The sequence below is a fragment of the Mastomys coucha genome, unplaced genomic scaffold (assembly GCF_008632895.1).
Source record: "Mastomys coucha isolate ucsf_1 unplaced genomic scaffold, UCSF_Mcou_1 pScaffold20, whole genome shotgun sequence".
In the NCBI taxonomy this organism is placed as follows: Eukaryota; Metazoa; Chordata; class Mammalia; order Rodentia; family Muridae; genus Mastomys; species Mastomys coucha.
Genome location: NW_022196903.1, coordinates 2548880 through 2570900, shown reverse-complemented (window position 1 = coordinate 2570900; position 22021 = coordinate 2548880). Strand labels below are relative to the sequence as shown.

Here is a 22021-nt window from a genome sequence, read left to right as displayed (position 1 = left end):
AAATCCTACCAAAACTACAAAACTACCAAATACCTTTGCCAATGCTATGCGATTTCAGCATTGAATCAATAAGCTATATTGATTTGCCAAAGGGGGAGATCTATGATTCTTCCCAAATGTTGTCTTCTACTGTCTGCCATTCAATGAAGGGTATTAACATACCTTTGCATAGAAATTTTGCATATGAATTTTTCTTAGCTGTGCTAAGAATTATGATTGCACTGCATAGCATCCCAAATGAGTTGTTTAAAGATAACAGAAATGTGTTTGAATATATACATATATATATATATATATATATAAAATTATTTGAAGATGGACAGCAGGACTGAGTAGAGTGCTGAAGGAGCTCATAGGCAATGAAATTGATTTCTACATTACATGAATTTTCTTGGTGTTTCACCCTATAAAACATTTTGATCAATCCACCTACATACTAAGACCACACATGGTATCCATATATCTCATACACATTAAGAACACAATCAATTCAATCAATACCCATTATTAAAAGTAAAAGAGAGGGGGGGGGAAGAAGAAAGTAAATGTTCAAATTATGTCTATAGCTAGAAAATTGTCCACTACACACAGCCAGATGATTAGAACATTTAAGGTTTTATTAGAGGAAATGATAGTCTCAGATACCATCTGTCCAAGAAAACTTACTAGAGAGTGGCAGTGCCGTTCTGTAAAGTGTGTCCTTAAGTGACTTCTAGTACTAAGGTCAAACGTTTCAAAAATATAATTCTGAAAATGATGTTCAGGTGGGGAAGCATCCCAATTCATTATCAGAAATGCTTCTCCAGTGAGTGTTCTCATTCAAACATATGAATACATTTGGAATAGTGAAATAGAGACACTTCCCTAGTTATTGAAATGAATCTAAATTTCTCTTGCAGCAATGACACAAATTCACAATAATACTGAGTGACATCATTACCCTTAGCTCAGACCATTTTCCTTATAGTGGGATCTTCTCTCCGATTTCACTAGTCTTCATTTTTGTCTTCCATTAAAGATAATGCTGCCTGGGAGAAATGAGACCCCCAAAATAAAAAATTCAAAATAGCTAACCAAAAGTAGAAGCAGGCAAGGGGGTTGGTATCATTTATGTGAAAGAACGGTCTGTTTTTCCTTTCTTCAGTGCCTGTGCAAATGTTTCCAAAAAGATCTATGTAACTAAAGCTGGAGGAGACATAGAAACTCGATCAAGAGAACATTAATTTTTTTTCTCAGAAAATAAAGCTAAGAGAGACACAAAGTTAGAGCTCCTCAGACCCCTGCATGACATTAAACACTTGGAGACAGAACTTAGCCAACCCAGCAGCACATTGCTCACAAATAGATGAGGACATCCCACAAGCATAAGACTATACTATTTTTTTCATGCAGTAAAAATATTAACATTTGATGGCCTATGTAACATCTCATTGATAGCACTACATAGAATTCCTGCATCAGAACAGGACAATAGGTGCATGTTTTCACATTGTTTCATGCAGTAATACTAGCAAGATGTTAAGAAGTGACCTTTGTTTAGATTCTGGAACATCAAGTTCAAATAGTGGCCAGACACAGGTTGAAACTGGCAACCATGCATACTATATAAAACCACATCTCTAATGTATAACAACTAAATTTTCTCAAACCTAAATGCTTCTACTAAACAAAATTACCCTAACAATTAAACTGTGTTTGGCCTCTTTCATGGAAATGAAACTAACATAAAATACTTAAATGCTAAAACATGGTTTTAAATATCAACATTTATCTTGAGAGACATTTAAATATACAGATTATGCCTAAGGCATTTTTACAATATTCAAACAGATTTTTTCCCTCTTGCTAATATGCTAATATTTTGTGTAAAAACACACCACACACACACACACACACACACACACACACACACACACACACAAGAAACATACATATTAAGCTTTTAAAAAAATAAAAACCATATTTATTCTCTCAAGTGTTTTCCTTCCTGAAATACCATGTACATTACAGAAATATTAATTTGCTTTGTTTACATCAAATTCTGGAACAGAAATGATAGAAACACAATGGCTTCTCAAAACTTGAAGTCCATTTCCCTGGCACATCTCGTTATACCTTTTCATCCAGTTGACTGTAAAAATAACCCAACCTGAATGTGCTGTTCGATGTAGAAGCTACGCAGCAGACTGCTCCATTTTTAGAATGAAACATCACATCAGGAAGCACTCTAAGTATAATCTTAGCTCAAACATGTGAATGTATATTCACAGACTGTTTCCACAGCTGAACTAATAATTGTTGGCATCTGAATGACTCGTAGGTGAGACCAAACAGGTGCCTCACAAACAGGATGGCCACTCTTGTCAGTTTCTTCTATGACTCTAAACAAAAATCTGTTTGGACGGAGCTGTCCTTCTTACCCTGGGACGTTCCCAGGCTCTCTGGAATAGTGTTCTCAGACAGAGCGTGGAGGTGAGCGGGTATAAATGCACCAGGGCATTTCTAACCACACTTTCCTCACTGGTTAGGAAAAGGCTTTATTCTGATGCGGCACCTAATCAGCATATACTGCATGCCAGGCCCTGTGTTAGAACCAGAGACCGTTGAGAGCCCTTTTGAAATGTGATGACCAGGAAATGGAGGTGGAAATTAATGCTGGTTTTTGGTCAGAATGAGTGCATACTGGCATAGATTCAGGAACTGAATATCGGGAGAAGCATGTTCTTACCGTAAGTAAGTGATGTATGTCTCCCCATCAAGCAGGCAGCTGAGACTTTGCTTGAGCCTCTCTTCAGTTTCTATCAAGGCATGAAAGGCTAAATGCGGAGCATCCAAGCATCACTGAGGACTACTCCCCTGCCTCTTGCAAATAACTGTTTCCAATAATTTCTAAATAATTTCTACTTGTTGCATGGTGTGGTGGCTCATCCCTTTAACCCCAGCCCTTGGGAGGCAGAGGCAGACAGATCTCTGAGTGGGTGACCAGCCTGGTCTACATAGTGAGTTCCAGGACATCCTGGGATACATAGTAAAACCTGGTCTCCAAATAAATAAATAGATTATGATTGGAAAATATTTGCAATTTTTCGTGGCGATGATAATTCTGATCAATTGAAAATCCATGAGAGGCAACAAGGAGAAAAACATGAGTGGTGAAATAAAGGCAACGCCAGACTTTAGAAACCTTCCGTTGGGCCCACTTGGATCTGGAAACATTTTCTGCTGCAGATTTGTCTGCCGGAGTCACCCTGGAGGTCACGGAGGACTCATATTTTCCACTGCTTCTCAGAGCGGAGCTCACCCATAGCTAGTCCACCCTGCCTGAGAACTGCTGCCTAATCTGGGGAGGGGTAAGTGTTTAAAGCATTTGAATGCCTTAAGCACCGAGGGCTCTGATTTCTAAGATAATAAAAATCTCAGCTCTAGAAGCACCCACCTTTTATAGATATGGAATGACCCTGTTTTAACAGCCAAAGGATTGAAGGCCAAAGGTAGTTATTGAGGTAGCAATTTGGCCTTAAGAAAGAGGGGAAAATGAACCTCATATTCGGTCAGGACAATCGAGTCTTACTCTTATTTCAGCTGCCGGCAATGGCCAGGCATTTAACCGCTCATTGCCTCGATTGTCAAATGGGGATGGGGACATCGGGCCATTTATCAACAGAGCTGAGGAAAGGACAGGATAGGTAATCTGAGTGAAGAGGGACCGAGTCCTTCATGCGGCATTCATACTGTATGCTGTCACTGAATGAAAGAGGTTCCTAAGGTATGTTTCTGAGGACTATTTTTCCTTAAAGAATTTATTCTGACTGCTATGAGAACATTAAAAAACCCAATCTTTATCCACAAGAAAAGGGAAATAAAAGCAGCAAGACAGTTTTCTCAAGTCAGTTTACAAGTCCATGTGGGGCAGGTAAGGTCTCACACTCTAAAAGGGCCAGCCCTCCGTGGTAGAATGGCGGGCAGGTAATGGGTTTTGAGTTACCTGCTAAAAGATTCTAAAGACTGTAATCCAAGACTCTTAGAGGACAAAAGGTCACAAGCAAAGAGCAAAAGTACAGAACTTGTAGGAAGAATAAATCACACATATGGGTGATTTTTAACTTCTCCCACATTCCCTCTGTCCACCAGACCTGTGTTGCTGGGTCAGGGATCTGAGCCTCTCTCTGACTGAGTGGATCAGTAGCTGCCTCTAGCCTCACTGTAGGTCCTCTAAGACTGGTGAGTCTGACCATAGGATGTCAGGCCTGGGCATCTTGGGTACCTTGTAAGAGGCACAGACAGGACAGTAGCTAGAACTGGAGAAGAAAGCCAGGAGTGGCTTTCATCTATCACAGAGAGTAACTAAAGGATGGTGTTTTTCCTCCCAGCTTATCACTTTTTGCTGTGTGTCCTTAGGAACCTCTCTGATCTCTCTTATTTAGTTGAAGGAAATTTGAGAGTACACCTAATGACTAATAGTAACATGAGTAAGAAAGAAACAAATGAATGCAGTGCTCTGTCCATTATAACCCCTGTTAAATGATGTCTCTTAATTTTTTTCTTTCTCCATGTTTATCTCCAGTCTAATTTTTCTTGATTTTTTGCTTCTTTTCCTCTTCTATTTCTCCTATTTTTCTTCTTTCCACCTATCTAGAACTGCATTTTTCCTTACTTTTTTTTGAAGCACTTTTTATTTCTTTGAATTTCACACATGACTACCTAAATAGTTAAAAAAAAAAAAAAAAAACAATTAGCTAACTTTACTGGGATAACTGTAAGGAAATATATTTTTGGATTATAAGAGAAGTTTGTTATAGTTACTTTTTATTATCCATTAAAATTAAATTTAAAATATATAGATCACATGTGTGTATGTATATGCAAATATTCTCCACACCTCTATTATTTCTCCACATATGACCAATGCATTTCAATGCAGCTATTTTTTTCTTCTTGTTACAGCATTTTTTTTTTGCAGCAGTATTCTACTTTAACCACACATTATAAGGCTGGATTATTGTTGAATATGCTGTAATAAAAATCAAGTGATTATTTATAATCCCAGTTAAACACACAGATATAATTCATGTGCCTCTCTTTATAAGCATACAGCTAACCCATCTGAACAGTCCCTCCGTCAAGTCTCTCTCATTTTTCAGTAAATTCTAAGGATTTATAGTCCCTAGCAGCTGATTTTAAATAGCTGCAGTAAAGACTCTGTTTCAAGGATCATTTCTATACTTCATTAAATAGTTGCAATTGACTTCTAGCTATGAATATTTTTATGATAAAATATATCTCAGGCACTACTTACAAAAGCAGGGTTGGAAAACCTTGGATACTTAAGAGGTTAGAAAAAAATTATTCCATAATCTTAATTAGGTTTCTCAGTTCCATTAATCATGACCAACAAACTAAGTGAGGTGGTCTCTAGGTTCAAGATAAACTCAAGATAAATATTTCTGTGGATGTGTGGTTCATCGGTGTCTTTGTAATCTTTCAATTAAATGGAGTCATTTAAAAAGAGTCTGTGGGACTATAACATGAACCGCCGATTCTGAACAGACAGGAGAACGATCTCATATCCTATATTAACACCGGCATGAAAGTTTTCTGCTAAAAAGATCTTGTACAAATGACCTTTTCATTGTAATGCACACTGTTTTTAGTGCCTTCACAGAAACAAGGGAAACGTATGTAGGTTCCTGCAGAATGACAGTTAAACGCCCCTGGACTCAAAAGGTTAAAACAAAACAAACCCACCAACAGTTATTAATGGCACCCAAATTCACAAGAGCGTTAACCCACTGGCATGCAAACATGTATCTGTGTCCAGAGAAAGCCTGCGGGTTTTGTTTTGTTGTTGTTGTTTTGTTTTTGTTTTTGTTTTAGGACAATTCCCTTTGCCACACACACAGATGGAAGCAAAGTGGGAGGTAACAGGCTCTGAACCGGGCCAGTCAGACCCGCTTCACGTAAAAGCAGTTTCGCTGTGTTTACTTCTCAGGGAGGCAAAGCCCACCGCACTGTTAACAATGGAGGAAACCACGGACTAGAATCCCGTGCCAGGATGCGGCTACACGGGCGAAGAGACACTACAGCGTTCCGCCACGAGGTAGACTGTGGTGGGAAGACTTAGCCTTTGAAAAAGCCCCAGAGAAGTCAAGAGAGCAGGACACACACATCTGTTCTGTACACTGCGGTTATTAGCCAGTCAATAGATTAACATTACTAGGGAGGTCACCTGCTTTCTAACCTGGTCTCTCCTCTCTCTCTCTCTCTCTCTCTCTCTCTCTCTCTCTCTCTCTCTCTCTCTCTCTCTCTCTCTCTCTCTCTCTCTCGGGGTCTGTTTTTGAATTTCTTTTCCTCCACATACTCAAGTATTCGGAAGCTTTGAGACCCGTTTGCCAAAGCCCTTTCCCCTTCTTATCTTTAAATGGGTGGTTTCTTTTTGCTGCAGGTTTCTCAGAACAACGTTAAATTTTTTTCCACCTAATTAAGGTAAGAAACGAAAGTCAGACGTAAAAAAAGTAAATTGTAACAGATCCGGGTCTGTCAATAGCAGTAAGCCAGTAAACACTTGTCTTGAGAAATTAACAGTTACAATTATTCTTCAAGCTAAAATTTAGCCTGTAAGCGAGGATACCAAAATCCAGAGGTGTTTACCTATGGAGAAAACCAAAACCAAACAACAGCTGAGAATGAAAGAAAGAACTAATTCCACAAGACCTGGAGATGTCCTTGCTTGCACAAGTATTGAAATCATATCAGCTGCCTGTCTGATGAAATTGTTGGATGTTATTATTTTGTCTACTACTACTAGGGACAATCCATTTCTCAGCCCAAAAGATGCAGAAAGTGCTGGAAACAATGGCTGATGGATAATGATGGAGAATAAACTTTCCAAACTCCAATTGCCTCTCTTTCCGTAGTACAAAAGACACACAGAGAGAGGCAGGGCAAAAAGAAAGGGCTGCTAGTCAAACCTCTCTCCACATTAGCTGACTAACCACGCAGCCGTCTCTTCCCTGATATTATTGACTATAGGTTTTTGAGTAAATTCCTAGCAACTGCGAAATCTAAGCAGTTTTGACAAAAAGAAAGCTTATCGCTAAACACCTTAAAAACATTTACCAAGGTAATAAAAGAAATGTCATTTCCTCCTACTGAATGTTTGGGCATAAAAGAAGTATATTTATAATGCAGTTCATGATTTATCATATCTACAGTGTCCAAAAAAAAAAAAAAAAAAAAAAAAAAACCACAATGAAAAGGAAGCATTTTTTTTTTCTTTCCAGCGGTTGGCAACTGTTTGAGTCAACTATTAGTCTTTCACTGCATTGGTTGCCAAGTCAATCTCTGTCTTCTAAAAGCACTGGAGGGAGAAAGACCAGGATAATGGCTAGGAGGAAGGACAAACGGTCCTTTCTAAAACTCCTTTTCTGTGCAAATACAGTCAACTTTCCTGTGTCTACCAGACTATACTCAGTTTGGAGGATGCATTCTGAACTCATTGTATAATTAAGCTTTTGCTTAAATTCCCCCACAGGCCTCACATGGGGACTCATTCATTCCTGTTATATGACAGCACTGTGTTTGACATGGTGCGCCTCGCCTGTTTTAACAGATAAGACCGTTGCTTTGGGTGTTCCTATGGACTTTGTTCTCCAAAGGTTATAATACTCTACTGTTATATTTAGTAGACAGTCTAGTCTTTATGATACTAGATACTAGAAGGTGTTGAATTACTATTTAAGAGAGCTTAATGCCAAGGTCAATAAGAATAAAAGATTTAATCTAAATGCTGGGAAATGACTAGTCATCAGAAGAAAGCTTAGGAGTGGCTACTGATTGTTTTGTCTGTCTACTGGGTAAAGGGACAAGATTTTTTTCTACAATAGCAAAAGACTGGATATTACTTAAATGATGCATAATTAATGTATTTCAAGTAAAAATAATCCAAGATAAAAGATGTGGTGATAGCTGATATTCTAGAAAACACAGGAAAGTCTTCCTTAACAGTGGAATATTATTCTTCCTCATTTTTATATGTCCAACCTATATGATATATATGCATTTAAACATAAACATAATCAAATATTTGATTTCATATTTTATTTTAAATATGCCAATGCACACACATACACACACACACACACACACACACACACACACACACACACCAAAAAACAAAACAAAACAAAAAATCTCAGTTTTTTGCAGATCAGAAAACTCTCTATACCTGGCAGGGCACAGCTTTAGCCTGGGTTTTGTATGATGCGATTGGAGGCAAGTGTTCTCACTGACATTTTTTTGAGACAAAATTGAACAGGTTTGGTGTCAGTGGTGACACCTGCCTTCAATCCCAGCAAAGGAAAGCAGAGGCAGGTGGATTTCTGTGAGTTTACAGCCAGCCTGGTCTATAAAGCAAGTTCCAGGACAGCTGAGTTAAAAAAGAAAACTTTGCCTCGAAAAGCCAAAACAAAACAAAACAAAAAACAAAACAACAAAACAACAAAACAACCACAACAAACAAAAAACAAACAACAAAAAGTTTTGAAATTCTAAAACTCATACAACTTGTCAATCATAAAACGTTTTACCCAATGACAACTGTTTCAGCATTCCAACACCCACCAAAGACAACTGTGCAATGGCAGATGAATGGTGAAGATGGAGAACTATCAAGCTGCCTTTTGTTTCAGGAGGTATATATGCATAGGCCATTTATCACTATACCAATTTTGAAAAGTACTAAACAAATTTTAGCTTGTTTTTTTTTTTTTTTATAAACTTAACATTAGGGCTTTGTATTTAATCAACCATTCACAAAACATAAAAGTCATAAGTACTTAGTATCAATTTTGAAAAAAATGGACTTGAAAAGGTATTAATACTGTAAGTCCATTTTCATAAACCAATGAATGCTACCTCAATAAGCACACTATATAGTAATTAATCTAATCATGATCATGTTTTTTACACATATAATTATGAAATGGAAGCTGCTGCTACCACACTGACTATAAAATAAGTAATTTTATTGGAATTAATAGTGCATTTTCTTTTCTTTTTAAAATTATGCACTTTGCACAGGAGAAATCAAGTTAATACTAAAATTATAATTATACATGATTTTACTTCAATTATTTTAAATGCATGTAACTTATTATAACATAGAAGTGAATTAATGTACTAATTCAGATTAGTTGTTTTTCTGTAATGATACTTATTAGTATCACCAATTTCCCATAGAAATATGCTTTTGTGTACATGACTTCAATGAACAGCTCTCACTCTAAAAATGTATGATAAATCTAAAAAGCTCAACCACAAATCCCAGTGTTTGTGTTATCAAATGCGTAGACACCACGGGCAGAGCTTGGTGTCATTATCTGGGTGCTTGGTACCATGGAAGAAGTGGTCCCTGTCTTTAACTCTCTCGCTGAGAAGGAGAAACCAAAGCAAGTGTTCAGCATCAGCAAAAAAATCTAAAAGTGTTTCTCCATCAAAGAAGGCAGTACTTGCCGTCGAGACTCTAGCAAGTTTCAGGCACACTTTCTTAATGAGAAACACCAGTGCCTGGGATGGTCACAACCAGATGTTGCTAAGTGACACTAGTCCGGCCCTGCTTCTGGAAACGGCTAAAGCTGAGCTGTCACCTAAGTTGTTCTTGAGCTGGGGGACAAGAGCAACCACACGCACGGCGACCTTCCTACACAGTTTGGTGGCAAGGGAACTCTTATTTAACTTAATACCTAGGTTTCAGTTTAACTTTCTGCTTGGCGTTCTTTCTACCCAATTCCCAAGGAGAGCAGTTATTCATACAAAGACCCAGGCTTCTTTTGAGAATAATGTATATCCTGTCCTGCTGGAAACTGTGAAGAGCAAACAATTACTGCTTCGGATAATCACTGAAAAAAATCTATCTATATACTCTGTTGATTTTGTGCCACTCAGGCCCCAGCCGACTTCTAGCACTCCCAGATTTTACTCTACTGAATGCTACTTAGGGCAAACTGCAAAAGAAACAACGCCAGGAATTTCTTTTTATTCCCATTCTTACCAGCTGTGCAAACGTTGAAAAACAATATTTTTGTTTTGTTTTATTTCTTTCTAAGCACTTAGCCAGTGAGCTATATCCCACGCCCTGGAGGTATTTGTTGTTGTTGTTTTAATAGTTCTTACAAGTAACACCTTGGTTTTAAAGTTTATAGCATGGATTCTGATTAAACTTTTGAATCTACTTTTTTACTTCCATTTTAAAATCTTCAAACAGATACTTAAAGACACATTTTATTTTGTTTTTTAGCAATAACATTTGAAATAATACGTTCACCCACATTTTCCATCCTAAGAAGGTTTCAATGCATTTATATATTGACAAATGTACTGCATTCGTTGAGATTTGTAATGATATAACTGTTGTCATTCAGGCCCATGAGTGGTCATTCCAAATGAGTTATTTGTGTTCCCAAAGTTAAGAGTTTAAATTTAAAGACATATGCATGTTTCTACTTATTAATTGTTCAGTGGGTCAGACAAACACAGTCAGGGTGGTAAGTTTTACCCTCCCTCCTCATAAATCATAGCTTTTGGTGATAATTTTATTTTGCAAATCTTCCTTTAAGCTGAAAACAGTTTTGAAATTTTGTCATGTGTGCAGTGTAAAAAAATGTAATCAGGGATCCAAAAGCTGCAGGTATTTATCAGAACTGAAAACGAAATCTTCCCTGGAAGAGGTTAATGGAAAAAGAAATAATAGGAGGTGGAAGATAAACTGCTTCTTTGAGAAGCAGAGCTTTGCATAGCGTCCTAACTAATTCAGATAAGAAGCCAACGTAGTCGTTAGGGGATATTTGTGACAGCCGCATCCGTGTGACTGCAGTGAAGCATTAACAATGACAACGGGCTTTCCATAAAACACATCTCCAAGAAAGACAGGTAGATAGGCTGACTATCAATCACATGGACACGGCAATAACTCTATACACAGTGGCCCATGAGCAGTGAAAAACCCGTTGTGTATACATGTAGAAAAGCTTGCTTGTCAGGAAAGGAACTATGGTAGCTAAGTCATTTTTTTTTAGTTTTAAATCTTTAAGATGTGTGCATTCACATAGCATTTGAATCAATCAACAGACAGACAAACAAATGCCAGCAGTTCTCAACAGAGTTCTATGAGTACATTCTAATCTAACTACATCTGAGGTTACAGTTAGGCTTAATTTGTGGCTTGTTATTTTTCTCCTGTTCTAATTAATTGAATGAGACCCCACAGTGCAAGTGTCATGCATCTTGTACTGTAGAAATTTCTCAAAGGGTAGTCAAAGGCTAGTCAGAGGCTAGGCTCATTAAAAAAAAAAAGGATCTACTTTTCTTTTATTTAGAACTCTCTCTCTCTCTCTCTCTCTTTCTCTCTCTCTCTCTCTCTCCCTCTCTCTCTCTGTGTGTGTGTGTGTGTGTGTGTGTGTGTGTGTGTGTGTGTGTGTGTGTGCAGTTGTGCTAAGAGGCCCGGAGAGGGTGTCAGATCCTCTAGAGTTACATACAGTTGTGAGTCGTCTGATATCAATGCTCAGAATTGAACTTGGGTCCTCTGGAAGAGCAGCAAGTGTCCTTGACTGCTGAGCCTTCTCTTCAGCCCCTTATTTTAGATTTCAGAAATTTTAAATGATGCATGCAACCACTTTCTTTTTAAGTGATTTTTTGAAAGCACAAATAGAATAAAAATTACAACCAAATAGTAGATGGGGGGCTCTTTGTTTTACACTGGATTTGTGTAGCTTCTATTTATGCTAATGGAAGTTAAACACCTGTTCTGTGAAGGAAATAGGCCCCTATCTGTGAAAATAAAGATGCGCAATAGATTTCCAGACACAATGCTGAAATCAAACAAGCAAGAGTGTATGCTATACAAACACAGCACCAAGAAGCTGGCCTGAAAACATGCCTGTTTTATGTTTTACTTTCCGAGTTACGGGCCCTGAGAGATTACTCACACCTTTGCCATTTAAATGTAACGAAAAAGTAAAGAAGGTGGGGTCTGGGTAGACAAATTCAACCTGTTGATTTCAGTGAGCTCCTACACAAACCTCTGTTTACCTCTTCACAAGTCCCTAATAAATTGCATCAGTATCTGGATCTGAGCCATCTCTATCATCCTAAGGATAATTGTACGTAATAGAGAAGGCCACTATCATTGGGGCTCCGAGCTGGGACTCCCAGCAGCAGCTGCAGCCTCAGCTGGGGTAGATGAGACACATGATTGTTAGCAACTGGTGACACCAGAGTCCCTCTGTGCAGTGGCCTTCTTACCTGGACTGAAATGGAGATATCTCCAAAGGTGTTGACGGGAAGTTGCAGTGGCAAGAACAGTGACAGTTTGTCCCACCCTGCTTCATCTAATGAAGCAAGAATTATAGAAAAAATTCCAAAGAAATATGCATCTTAAATTATGATAGAACGGGAATGAGGTTTGGGGGAGGTGTCATAGAACCCTACCTTGGGTTAAGCACTACACGTACGGGCCGTCTGAGGCTTATAATCTAGAATCTTATAATTTAAGAAGTAGGTAACAGAGTGATGTAGTATGCACTCTATTGAGTCACATTTCTAGAGATTTCTCTTTGCTTTTCCCAACGATCTAGGTCAAGGCCAAAATATTTCATGTATTTGTTTTACCATCAATTTTCTTAGGGACAGAACAGGCCGCATACCATGCAGGGTCCATTACAAAATAAAAATATGGAGCCTCTTGCTGATAACTGTTTACCAACTGCCAGCCAATGACAATATAACATTAGGCTCAGCTCCAAGCCCCGAAGCACAGGGCCCTGTGAAACCGTACCACTCACACACCAGCTTTACATGGAGAACAAGATCTTGGCAAAAGACAGCAGTGGCCTTCTTCCTCCAGTCTCATAGAGGTCTCGGGTCAATAGCAATGGAAAAAAACGGATGTGAGAGGGCTACTCACAGACAGACAGACAGACAGACAGACAGACAGACAGACAGACATTCTTCAGTTTACTGCAGTCTCAAGGCAAGCAGACCAACACTGAGGATTCTGGAAACTACTATTTTCATTGGTACACAGACTACATTTTAAGAGCCATCTAGAAGTGTCTGCATCTTTTTCTATCAAGGCTTTCCAAAGGCCAGCATGACCCTGGTGAGGAATTCAACTCTAATGAGGACCAGAGGACGGATTTTGAATGCTGATCGTGGTAGCACAGCCTACTGACGATTTGGTTCTCACTGCCATCCATACATGTTTCTCTTTCCACTATATTTCTTACTATTTACATTGCTTCCTGATCAGACTCTCTTCCTCTCATCAGCAGTGTACCAGCCTTAGATTTGATCTATAATTCTCAATAGGCCAGCTTGTCTTGAAAGCACCCTAGGTGGCTTTCTGCAGTAGAGGCAAATTAGAAGTCTGGGAAGGCACCGTTGGGAGTGGATCCCTCCATTCTAAGTTCAGAGATATTCTGCCAGGCCCAGGCTGGTAAGTGATATAACAGGAGTTACAGTAATGGCGGCAGCTGCCCAGGGCTATATCTACCATCTCTAAGAAGTGAACGTCAGTATTCCGTGCCTGGACAGATGCGGTCTTCAAAGGTTTAAAGAAAGTTAGCAAGGAGAAACAGAAACGACTCTCCTCACCTCAAAAATAAATTAAGATACTTTACAGAAACATTTAGGGAAAAAAATGATGCTTAGTCTAAATGACATTGTTAAGTCTCAGCTAGCCACTGCTTTGTGTATGATCAAACAATATAGGAAGAATTGTTCAAGTGTTGAAGCCTGGCTTTCACTCATTCAGAGAAGGGCTAAAGATTGTAACATTACCTACGCTCAATAAAATAGTATATTCCCCCTTTCCTCTCCTCGTGGTGAATTTGTAAGGATAAACAACCCTACAAATTGTTTGGCCTATTATATGTCACAGAGATTTTTCTATAGCCTGTCTAGACTCCAGACAATAGGCGAGACTGGCCTCTAGCTGTAGACATTTCTGTAGCCTGTAATATCACTTAGAAAAGCAAGGGCAATAATACAAAAATGAAAACCAGCCTGACCTGCAGTGATAGCAGACATGTGAGCACAGCAACACTTCACAATTTAGAGATGATGAGAGTGCCCTAGCAAGATGTTGAGCAGCTGTGCACACTAGCCCGAGCAACTTCTGCAAAATCACATCTACTCTCCAGACAAGAGTCATATCCCAGTCACGGTGGGCATTAGCCATCAATGTGCCTCACTGCAGAAAATGACGTCCATGTTGGGCTGGTTCTTTTCTTGTCTGAGATGTGTCTCTATACCTATGTAATATTTCAATAAGCAGCGAGGGCTTTCAGGAGGCTTATATGAGATAAACCAGAGTGTTACACTAGCTAGAACAAAAGGGAAAACAAGTAATGTGTACTACCTAGAGAAAGTTAATGGACAGTACGTGTTTAGAGAAAGTTAATGGACAGTACGCGTTTGAGTGAGGCAAAGGAGAGGTGTACTATTTCGTCTATCTTCTGCTCTTTCTGGGTAGTTTGCACCTTTATTTTTCTTCCCCCCCAAAAAAAACAGTTATCAAGAAAGAATAAAAAGAAAGAAAGAACACATAAGAGAGAAAAAAGAAATCATGTTTAATTGCCCTGTGTTCTCTCTCTCTTTCTTTAATGAAAAGGGGAAAGAGATCAACAATAAATATTGGTTTCATTGTTTAGTGTTATCTGGGTGAAGACAGTGAGAAGTACATCAAATATAAAGAAACTTCAAGGCAGAAAATATGGCTAGTAAATCATGGGTAATAAATCTTTCTGGCTCCAATGGCATTCTCTTTCCAAGGCTTCAAACTGTGGGGCACTTGGCCATCTGGATCTTTACCATGTAGGCCAGTATTGACTGTCTCTGCCACTTGGGCTATCTTAACTTGTGGCATCAGGAATAAGCAGGGCAGAGGAAGAGAGTCTAACTAGGTAACTAGGGGACAGCCGAGACGTACATCAGTGTTTCATTTAGCATTTTGCATGCTGGGATAGAAAGGCCCATCTCTAACATTATTCAGTTTCTACTCCCAGCTGATAAATCTGAGAACACCATTTAGCTTGCTGCAACATAATGAGCTGTAGAGCAGCACATTCTATAATGTGCCATCAGAAGCTCCTCTGCTGAACAACCAGCTGTGATTGTCAAAGTCCCTTGATGCTGACTGGTGAAACTGAAGACTTCTTCTCAGTAAGCTAAGCTAAGCTGGTCTACCAGGTAGTCCCAGATAGTCCCAGGCCTAGCACACTATGCATACAAATGCAGTCTATTTTCTCTCCAGAATGCAAATGTAGTTTCAAATTATGCCTAAGTAACCTTGCACAACACTTTTAGTTATCTTTCCTGTACTTTCTTTGTCTTTAAGAGAAAAACAAAACAAAAGCAAACAAAAAAAAAAACCTTACCCTTGTTAGAAATCAAGGTTTTAAAATAAATACTTTCTCAAGAAGTAAAAGAAAACCCACTTAAACAGAACAATTGATCAGCAGTGGAAATGTAAAGATGGGACACAAATTAAGAATTTTTCTGGAGTAAAAGATGTATTACTTTTCACATTGATACATGACATGACATTCTCTTTATATTTACATGTCTTTAATTTTACATGTCACATAATAAGATGTAGAGAAAGAGGCATAGGTCCTTCATGATAATGTCATAAATGTGAAAAATGATATAAATTTTGATTCATCTTAGTCTTCTTAGTTGGAAGCACTGTACCTAAATAGTATGATTTTGAATCAGCATTCTATGTAAAATTTTTATACAGTAAATTTCAACTTCGATGGTAACATGATGAGTTTGGCCAGCTTTAGTCTCACAAAAGCATTCCGTGCCATGTTTCAGCCTGGTGACCTGGGGTTTCTACCACACAAATAGAAGGAGTCAAGATCATTAACTAAAGTGTCCTGTGATGGTGACACAGGCCAAATTAGACCCCAAGGAGGTGTTTCCAAACTCATAGTTAAGTCAATGGAAACTTGCGAACGCAATCAAGAGGGTTCTTGTGGCTCAGAAAGTCTTGTTAATACTTTCAGCAGGTCTTTAAAGTAGAAACACACGCCAAGCTCCTGTCCTAAAACAAAACAAAACAAAACAAAACAAAAAATATGTACCTCTCCAACATCGTAGATCCAAATGCGGCCTTCTGAGTCCCCTACGGCAACCTCCTTGCCACCTTGTGCCCAACGAACCCGGTTTAGGGCAGACGCCCCCTCAATGGCCACACTTGCTGTTGGCACCTGCCAAAGGGGTTATGACACGAAAAATGAACATGAATTTAAATATATCCACGAACCACAACTGCCTTCCTGTAGAAGCCAGTTTCACTCTCGGAGAAAGGGTGAACAGGACTCATTGTTCTGGAATCATCTGCTCCACTGACTTAAAGAGTAGAAACAAGAAATAAAAAAAGGGAAATGGACATACTTTCCCACAGTCACGGCAGCCAGCAGCAGGAATATCTCTCTGGATTTTGTCAAGTGTATGTGCAGCGCAGAAACATGACAGCTAAGCGCAAGGCTTGACCATCAGATGGCGAGGGATGTGTCAGGGGAGGGGGGGGGAGATGTTTGCTATTTTTACAAAGACTAGGGATCTATAAAAGGCAAGGGTAGGGTAGAAAAACAGTCAGTTGCTCAAGTAACTTGAGTCTCCATAACAATCCTAGCATACATTCACTGATTCTTAGAGAATTATCCACCTTACCAGAAAGTGGATGACCAGAGGGAAAGAAGTAGACAGTTAAGGGGGCTTAAAGAGATGGCTCAGCAGTCAAGAGCACTGGCTGCTCTTCCAAAGGACCAGGTTCAAGTCTCAGCACCCACACAGCGGTTCACAACTGCCTGTAGTTACAGTTCCAGGAGATCTGATACCTTCATACAGATGTTCATGGAGGCAAAACACCAATGTAGATAAAATAAAATAAAATAAATGTGTGTACAGGTTAAAAAAAAAACTTGAAGAATCAATTATAAACTCTCCTTTTTTCCTTTTATCTTTCTTTCACCTAGTAGCACCACCAAGATATGGAGAATGGTCCACAAGGTTGTCACTGTCCATACGGAAAAATCCTGTTAAAATGTAGCTATCTATGTGTGTGACTGGAAATCCAGAACCATTGATAACTGGGCTAATAATCATTATTTCAGTGAACTGGCAATGCTGGAATAGAACCTACAGTCAGTCAGCCAGTCAGCCAGTCTGTCTGTCTGTCTGTCTGTCTGTCTGTCTGTCTGTCTGTCTGTCTATTTATCTCAAGAACCTTGGTGTGTAGAGGTAGGATTTTGAGTGACTCAATCCCTCTTCTGTCACTGTGTGTACTCTTGTCTTCAAGGTTGGAAGTTTATAATTGTTTTAGGGCTCTGGAGCCTTCTCAAGAATGTTGATTTGGAAATGACAGCACAGCATTAGAAGAAAATGGTACATGTGAAAAGAGACGGGAAGAAAGGTCGAAGACGGCCACTGCAAGCATCTCCCGCCACTCCGTGAGACCTGTGCTCAATAAGTGCGTCTTGCCAAGGTGGAAATACCGCATGTTCTGCAACATAGCACCCCAGCATTCAGCTGGTCACAGGGTTGAAACCATCTGTTTGTGGGAAACTACTGAGCCAATTCCTATCTTTAAAATAGCAATAAAAACTCCATCATATGTAAGAATCTACGTTTAAACTTCATCTTGAAATCAATAGAAATTCTTTTTACCTGCTTAAATCATTGCATGTCAATTGTGAACAAAAACGTAAAATGAAAATCCCCAGCTCATTTAAAAAAAAAAATACCCAATTTCTACAATCAAGGTCCCTGCTGTGCAAGTTGGAGTCTGAATTTTTAACCAAACCTTGCAAAGAATAAAAACAATGTGAATTTAGATAGACTATAATTCTGTCAATACACTTTATTATCGCTGGGCTGGCCTGAAAACAGATTCATGATTTAGCTGTAGAACCTTGAAAGTTCATTTTTAACACTGACTTAGAAGTATCACATAGGATTTTACCTTGAATAATCTAAAAGCTGAGTAAAATGTTTAATTTTCACAGGAACACAGCTAAAAAGTTAATATAAAAAACCCTGACCTTCTCATGTAGTTAAAACAATGTCTAATGTGCTTCTAAAGAAATTAGTTTACTTGAAATGCAAATAATATAGCAAACTGAAGTCAGTTTAAAAAGATTCTCCAAAATGCTTTCTTTTCATAGTTATGCTTTATAAAACATAAAATAAAATATAAAAAATGCTATCATATTATATATTCTAAAAATTAATGGGTACATGAAGGAAAATAAATCTGTATTAATTTGTGGTATTTGAAGCTTAAATGCAAAAATCTGTATTAAAATAATCTGCATGCTCTTAGCATGTCTCTTACTTCCAACTTTGATTTCATAAGTATTCTCATGTTTTCATGGCACAGTCATTTTAATTGCAAATACAAGATGTATATAGCATAAATTACTAAGCACTAGGAGTTGTTCGAATCAAGAGTAAATAGCCATTTTTACAGAGGGGTGGGGATAGGGGAGGACAACTTTGTTTAAAACTACAATAATTTAAAGAACAACAAAGTAGATGGGGAACGTAGGTTCCCTCTGTCTTTTTAAAATCTATTTCCTAATCTGACTTAAACCTATAAAAACAAAATGGGTTTTAAACCATAAGGTCCTGGATCTGACTTAAACTTGATGTGCTTTTCCCGTCACTGTGAAGGCAGAGCGATGTTTATCATAAATCTCAACTGTGTGTATGACTGACCGTGAGTTTAAATGTTAACCACAAAACTTTTCCGAGTTTCTCTTTGATTCCTATAGAAGGAGAAGGCAATGTCAATATATTGCTGTCCTTTTATGGAGAGAGAGGGAGATCAATAAAGTTAGGTGGAAGTTATCATGGAGGGTGTGGACCACCACATCCCTTCGTCCTGGAAGCAGCACCTCAGCCTGGCTGCCTGCTTTCTGATACAGCACACTCCTGAGTCAATCTGGAAAGCGTTTGTTTTTTGGGTTGCTTAGAGTGAGTTTCTTCTAGTAAATAGAAGCAATATGATTTTAATCAACGGTGATGAAAGACTTTGGGAAACCATTACAACGTAAGGTAATAGCATCTTACTAATAAATGCAATGAAGTTATAAACATTTCAGCATCCCAAATGATGGGCATCTCACTCATGCCCTCTGATCATTTTCAAAGATACTTCATTACGTAACTTTCTTTTCCCATAGTTCTTGGAGGTAAAAGGAAAAATGGCCGCGATGGAAATACATTTGTCTGGTGATAGTTAGAGGTATCTGTGCCCTTAAAGGTACCCAGATACAACACCACCTGAAGGAAATTTCACTGTCCCCTCCCACAAAACATCCTAGCCTCCTGTGCTCCTCCTTCATGTCCTCCAGCCCTAGGATCCTTAATTAAAAAGGCTGGATCGCTTCCTGCTCCAAGCACTTCAAAAGACTTGCTTTACTTGGCATATACCATGTACTATGTACTCTTTACCTGAGTATTTGTTCCCAAACCAAAAACCAAGAAATGATGCAGAGGCCATTTTAGGACACAAAATATTCATGTAAGGTGTTCCCTGGCAACACCACCATTCCTAAGGCTCTGAATTAGACCCTCAATACTTTTGAGGGATGGAAAGAGAAGGAACAAAGCAAATGACATACTTTAAAAATAATCATTTTGTTATTAACTTTTTTTTTTAAGAAATAGGCATTTTTCACTTGTGAATACTTTAAATGTGACATGTTAAAATCCCATTTTAAAAACTAAATTGAGTTTTGCATACCTGTTTAAACTCAGACACTACTACCTTTGAGTTCAATATTGTAGAGAAGGAATATTTCCTTAGCAAAAACCAAATGGATGGTAGATCTAAACAGAAAGTAGTGTAGAGAATCATCTTTTATGGAGTCAAAACAGAAATTGTACAAATAGCCAGCGTTGACAAAGTAATCGCACTTCAATAATCCAATCTAAAAACAGCACCCACAAAAGCTTACTTTTCCAAGTCTCTGCCAATAAAGTTGTTTCAACACTATGTGTCCGTCCCCTTAGGGAAAAGTGTGAACACACTTTATGCCCTTGGGGGGGGGGGGGTTAGAAGGAGAAAGGTGTGTGGGGGCAGAGTTGGTAACTGTCTAAGATCTATTACAGTTTAGGGATGAAATGACATCGACTTTTGGCCAATGCATCTGCTGGTTCCCTTTCGGGTAGTCACAAGAATTGAGGGTTGGGGGTGGGGACGATGGACTCTGCCTAGAGGCAGTTGGAGGGGCTGTCCACAAAAGGCTTTTTCTGCAGGAAGAACCAGACGGCAGAGTGGCCGGGGTGCCCCCTCCCAGCCCTGGGCCCGAGTGCCTGCCGCTCACCTCGGTGTCACTGTTGAGGTTCCAGAGGTCCAAGCGCCCCATCCCGTCCACGCAGGCAAAGAGCGCGGGATGCACGGGGGACCACATGACATCGTACACATAGTCTGCATTGTCTTCAAAGGAGTAGAGCGGCTTGTTGTGCTGTAAAGCAGAGAGACCGTGAAGACTTAGTGGCGCTGCCGCCGCCTCGGGCTGTCTAGAGAGCCTAATTAAAAACTTTGCACATTCACCAAGTGTCATAAAACTTCCCGAGATGAAAGTCCTCGAGAAGGTGAACCGGAGCTTTAATGTGACTACAACTGTCCAGTGGCATAAATAAATCCCCGGGGGTGGGGGGTACTCTGAATGGGCTGGGGCCGGGACCCGCGGAGCGAGGCGGTTTCAGACACAGTTGTAAGCGACATTCCAGACAGGTGGACGCGACTGCCATTAGCTCGGAATTCTTGCCGGGCCAAGCTGTGCAGGTCGCCCGGAGCCTGAACCCAGCAGTGGGCTGAGGGGCTTGGACCCGCTGGGATGCTTCGAAGCCCGGGCGGTCCCTGGCGACCCTGGCTCTGCACCGAAGGCAACGTCTGCCACCTTGTGGTCCTTGTTTGTCGCTGCAGCAACGGTGGCTTCTTCCAGTCCAAATGTAGGCCAAATTCATATTTTAACTCTTTCTTTGCGGCAAGGCAAGGGAACAAACCCCTTTAAAGGCTGGTCTCAGTTCTTACAGGAAAGTGGAAATCTCTCCATTCAAGACTCTAGCCTCCCTATATGGGGTTAGTTCTCCAGAACCAAGTGAAGCAATGTGGCTCATTCTAGAACCTCTGAACTTACACAGAAAATATGACATCCTTTCTAAATCACCAAGGATTTCCAAGACCCCTAAAGTTGATGTTCTGAGAGGAAACACTGAACATTCTTCCACAGCATACAAATGCCTCCACTCCAGAGGGATATAATAAATTAAAATGGCACACTTGATTTCCAGCGAATATTGTCACATCAAAATAGCACAGAAGTCAGAGGCAAGTTTGAAAGTACACCAGAAATAAAACGTAATTGGACTTTATGAATTATTCATTCCATCTGGCTTGTCTTATTCTAATTTCTGCATAATGGCTTTACTAATCCCTGATCAATTAATGTAAAATGAAATTTAAATGATAATGAAAGCCCCAGAGATAAAAGAAATTAACTATTCTTATATCCTCTGACAGAAATCTAAACAATGGGAATTTTTGTCTTCTCCCTCCAGTCAGCTGTCTGCACTCTCTTCTCCGGCTCTGTGGAATGCCTACACAGGCCAGGGCTGTAAGATCAAGAAAAGATAACATACAATATAACAATCAAATCCTTTCTGCCTTGGATATTGAAAGAACACATCTGTAGGGAATGGGCTCCAAGCATCAGTGAGAACTGCCAATGTGCTCTGCTCTGCTCGTGAATGAGAGATGCCCCAAGTACGTGTGCCGAGACTGGAGCGGGGAGAATCAGTGCAAACCCACACACAGTTCTTTAACAGAAACAGAATGCAACAGTTCATTACGGGAGTGACTATAATTTCCATTATTTGCATTTTCTTGACATTTAAAAGTCACTGGTTTGATACAAAGTTTAGATAGATTAAGGCAACACAGATTATA

The 22021-nt window shown here is 39.4% G+C and overlaps 1 protein-coding gene across 4 annotated transcripts in view; it reads right to left on the bottom strand.

The window, feature by feature from the left end:
- Dync1i1 (dynein cytoplasmic 1 intermediate chain 1) overlaps positions 1 to 22021 on the bottom strand; it is a 299060-nt gene that overhangs the window by 1334 nt on the left and 275705 nt on the right. For all 4 annotated transcript variants that reach the window (XM_031381127.1, XM_031381128.1, XM_031381129.1 and 1 more), the window contains 2 exons: positions 20394 to 20534; positions 16143 to 16268 (listed from right to left, as the gene is read on the bottom strand). In XM_031381127.1, the coding sequence (XP_031236987.1) occupies positions 16143 to 16268; positions 20394 to 20534 (267 nt within the window). The remainder of the gene's footprint in view (positions 1 to 16142; positions 16269 to 20393; positions 20535 to 22021) is intronic.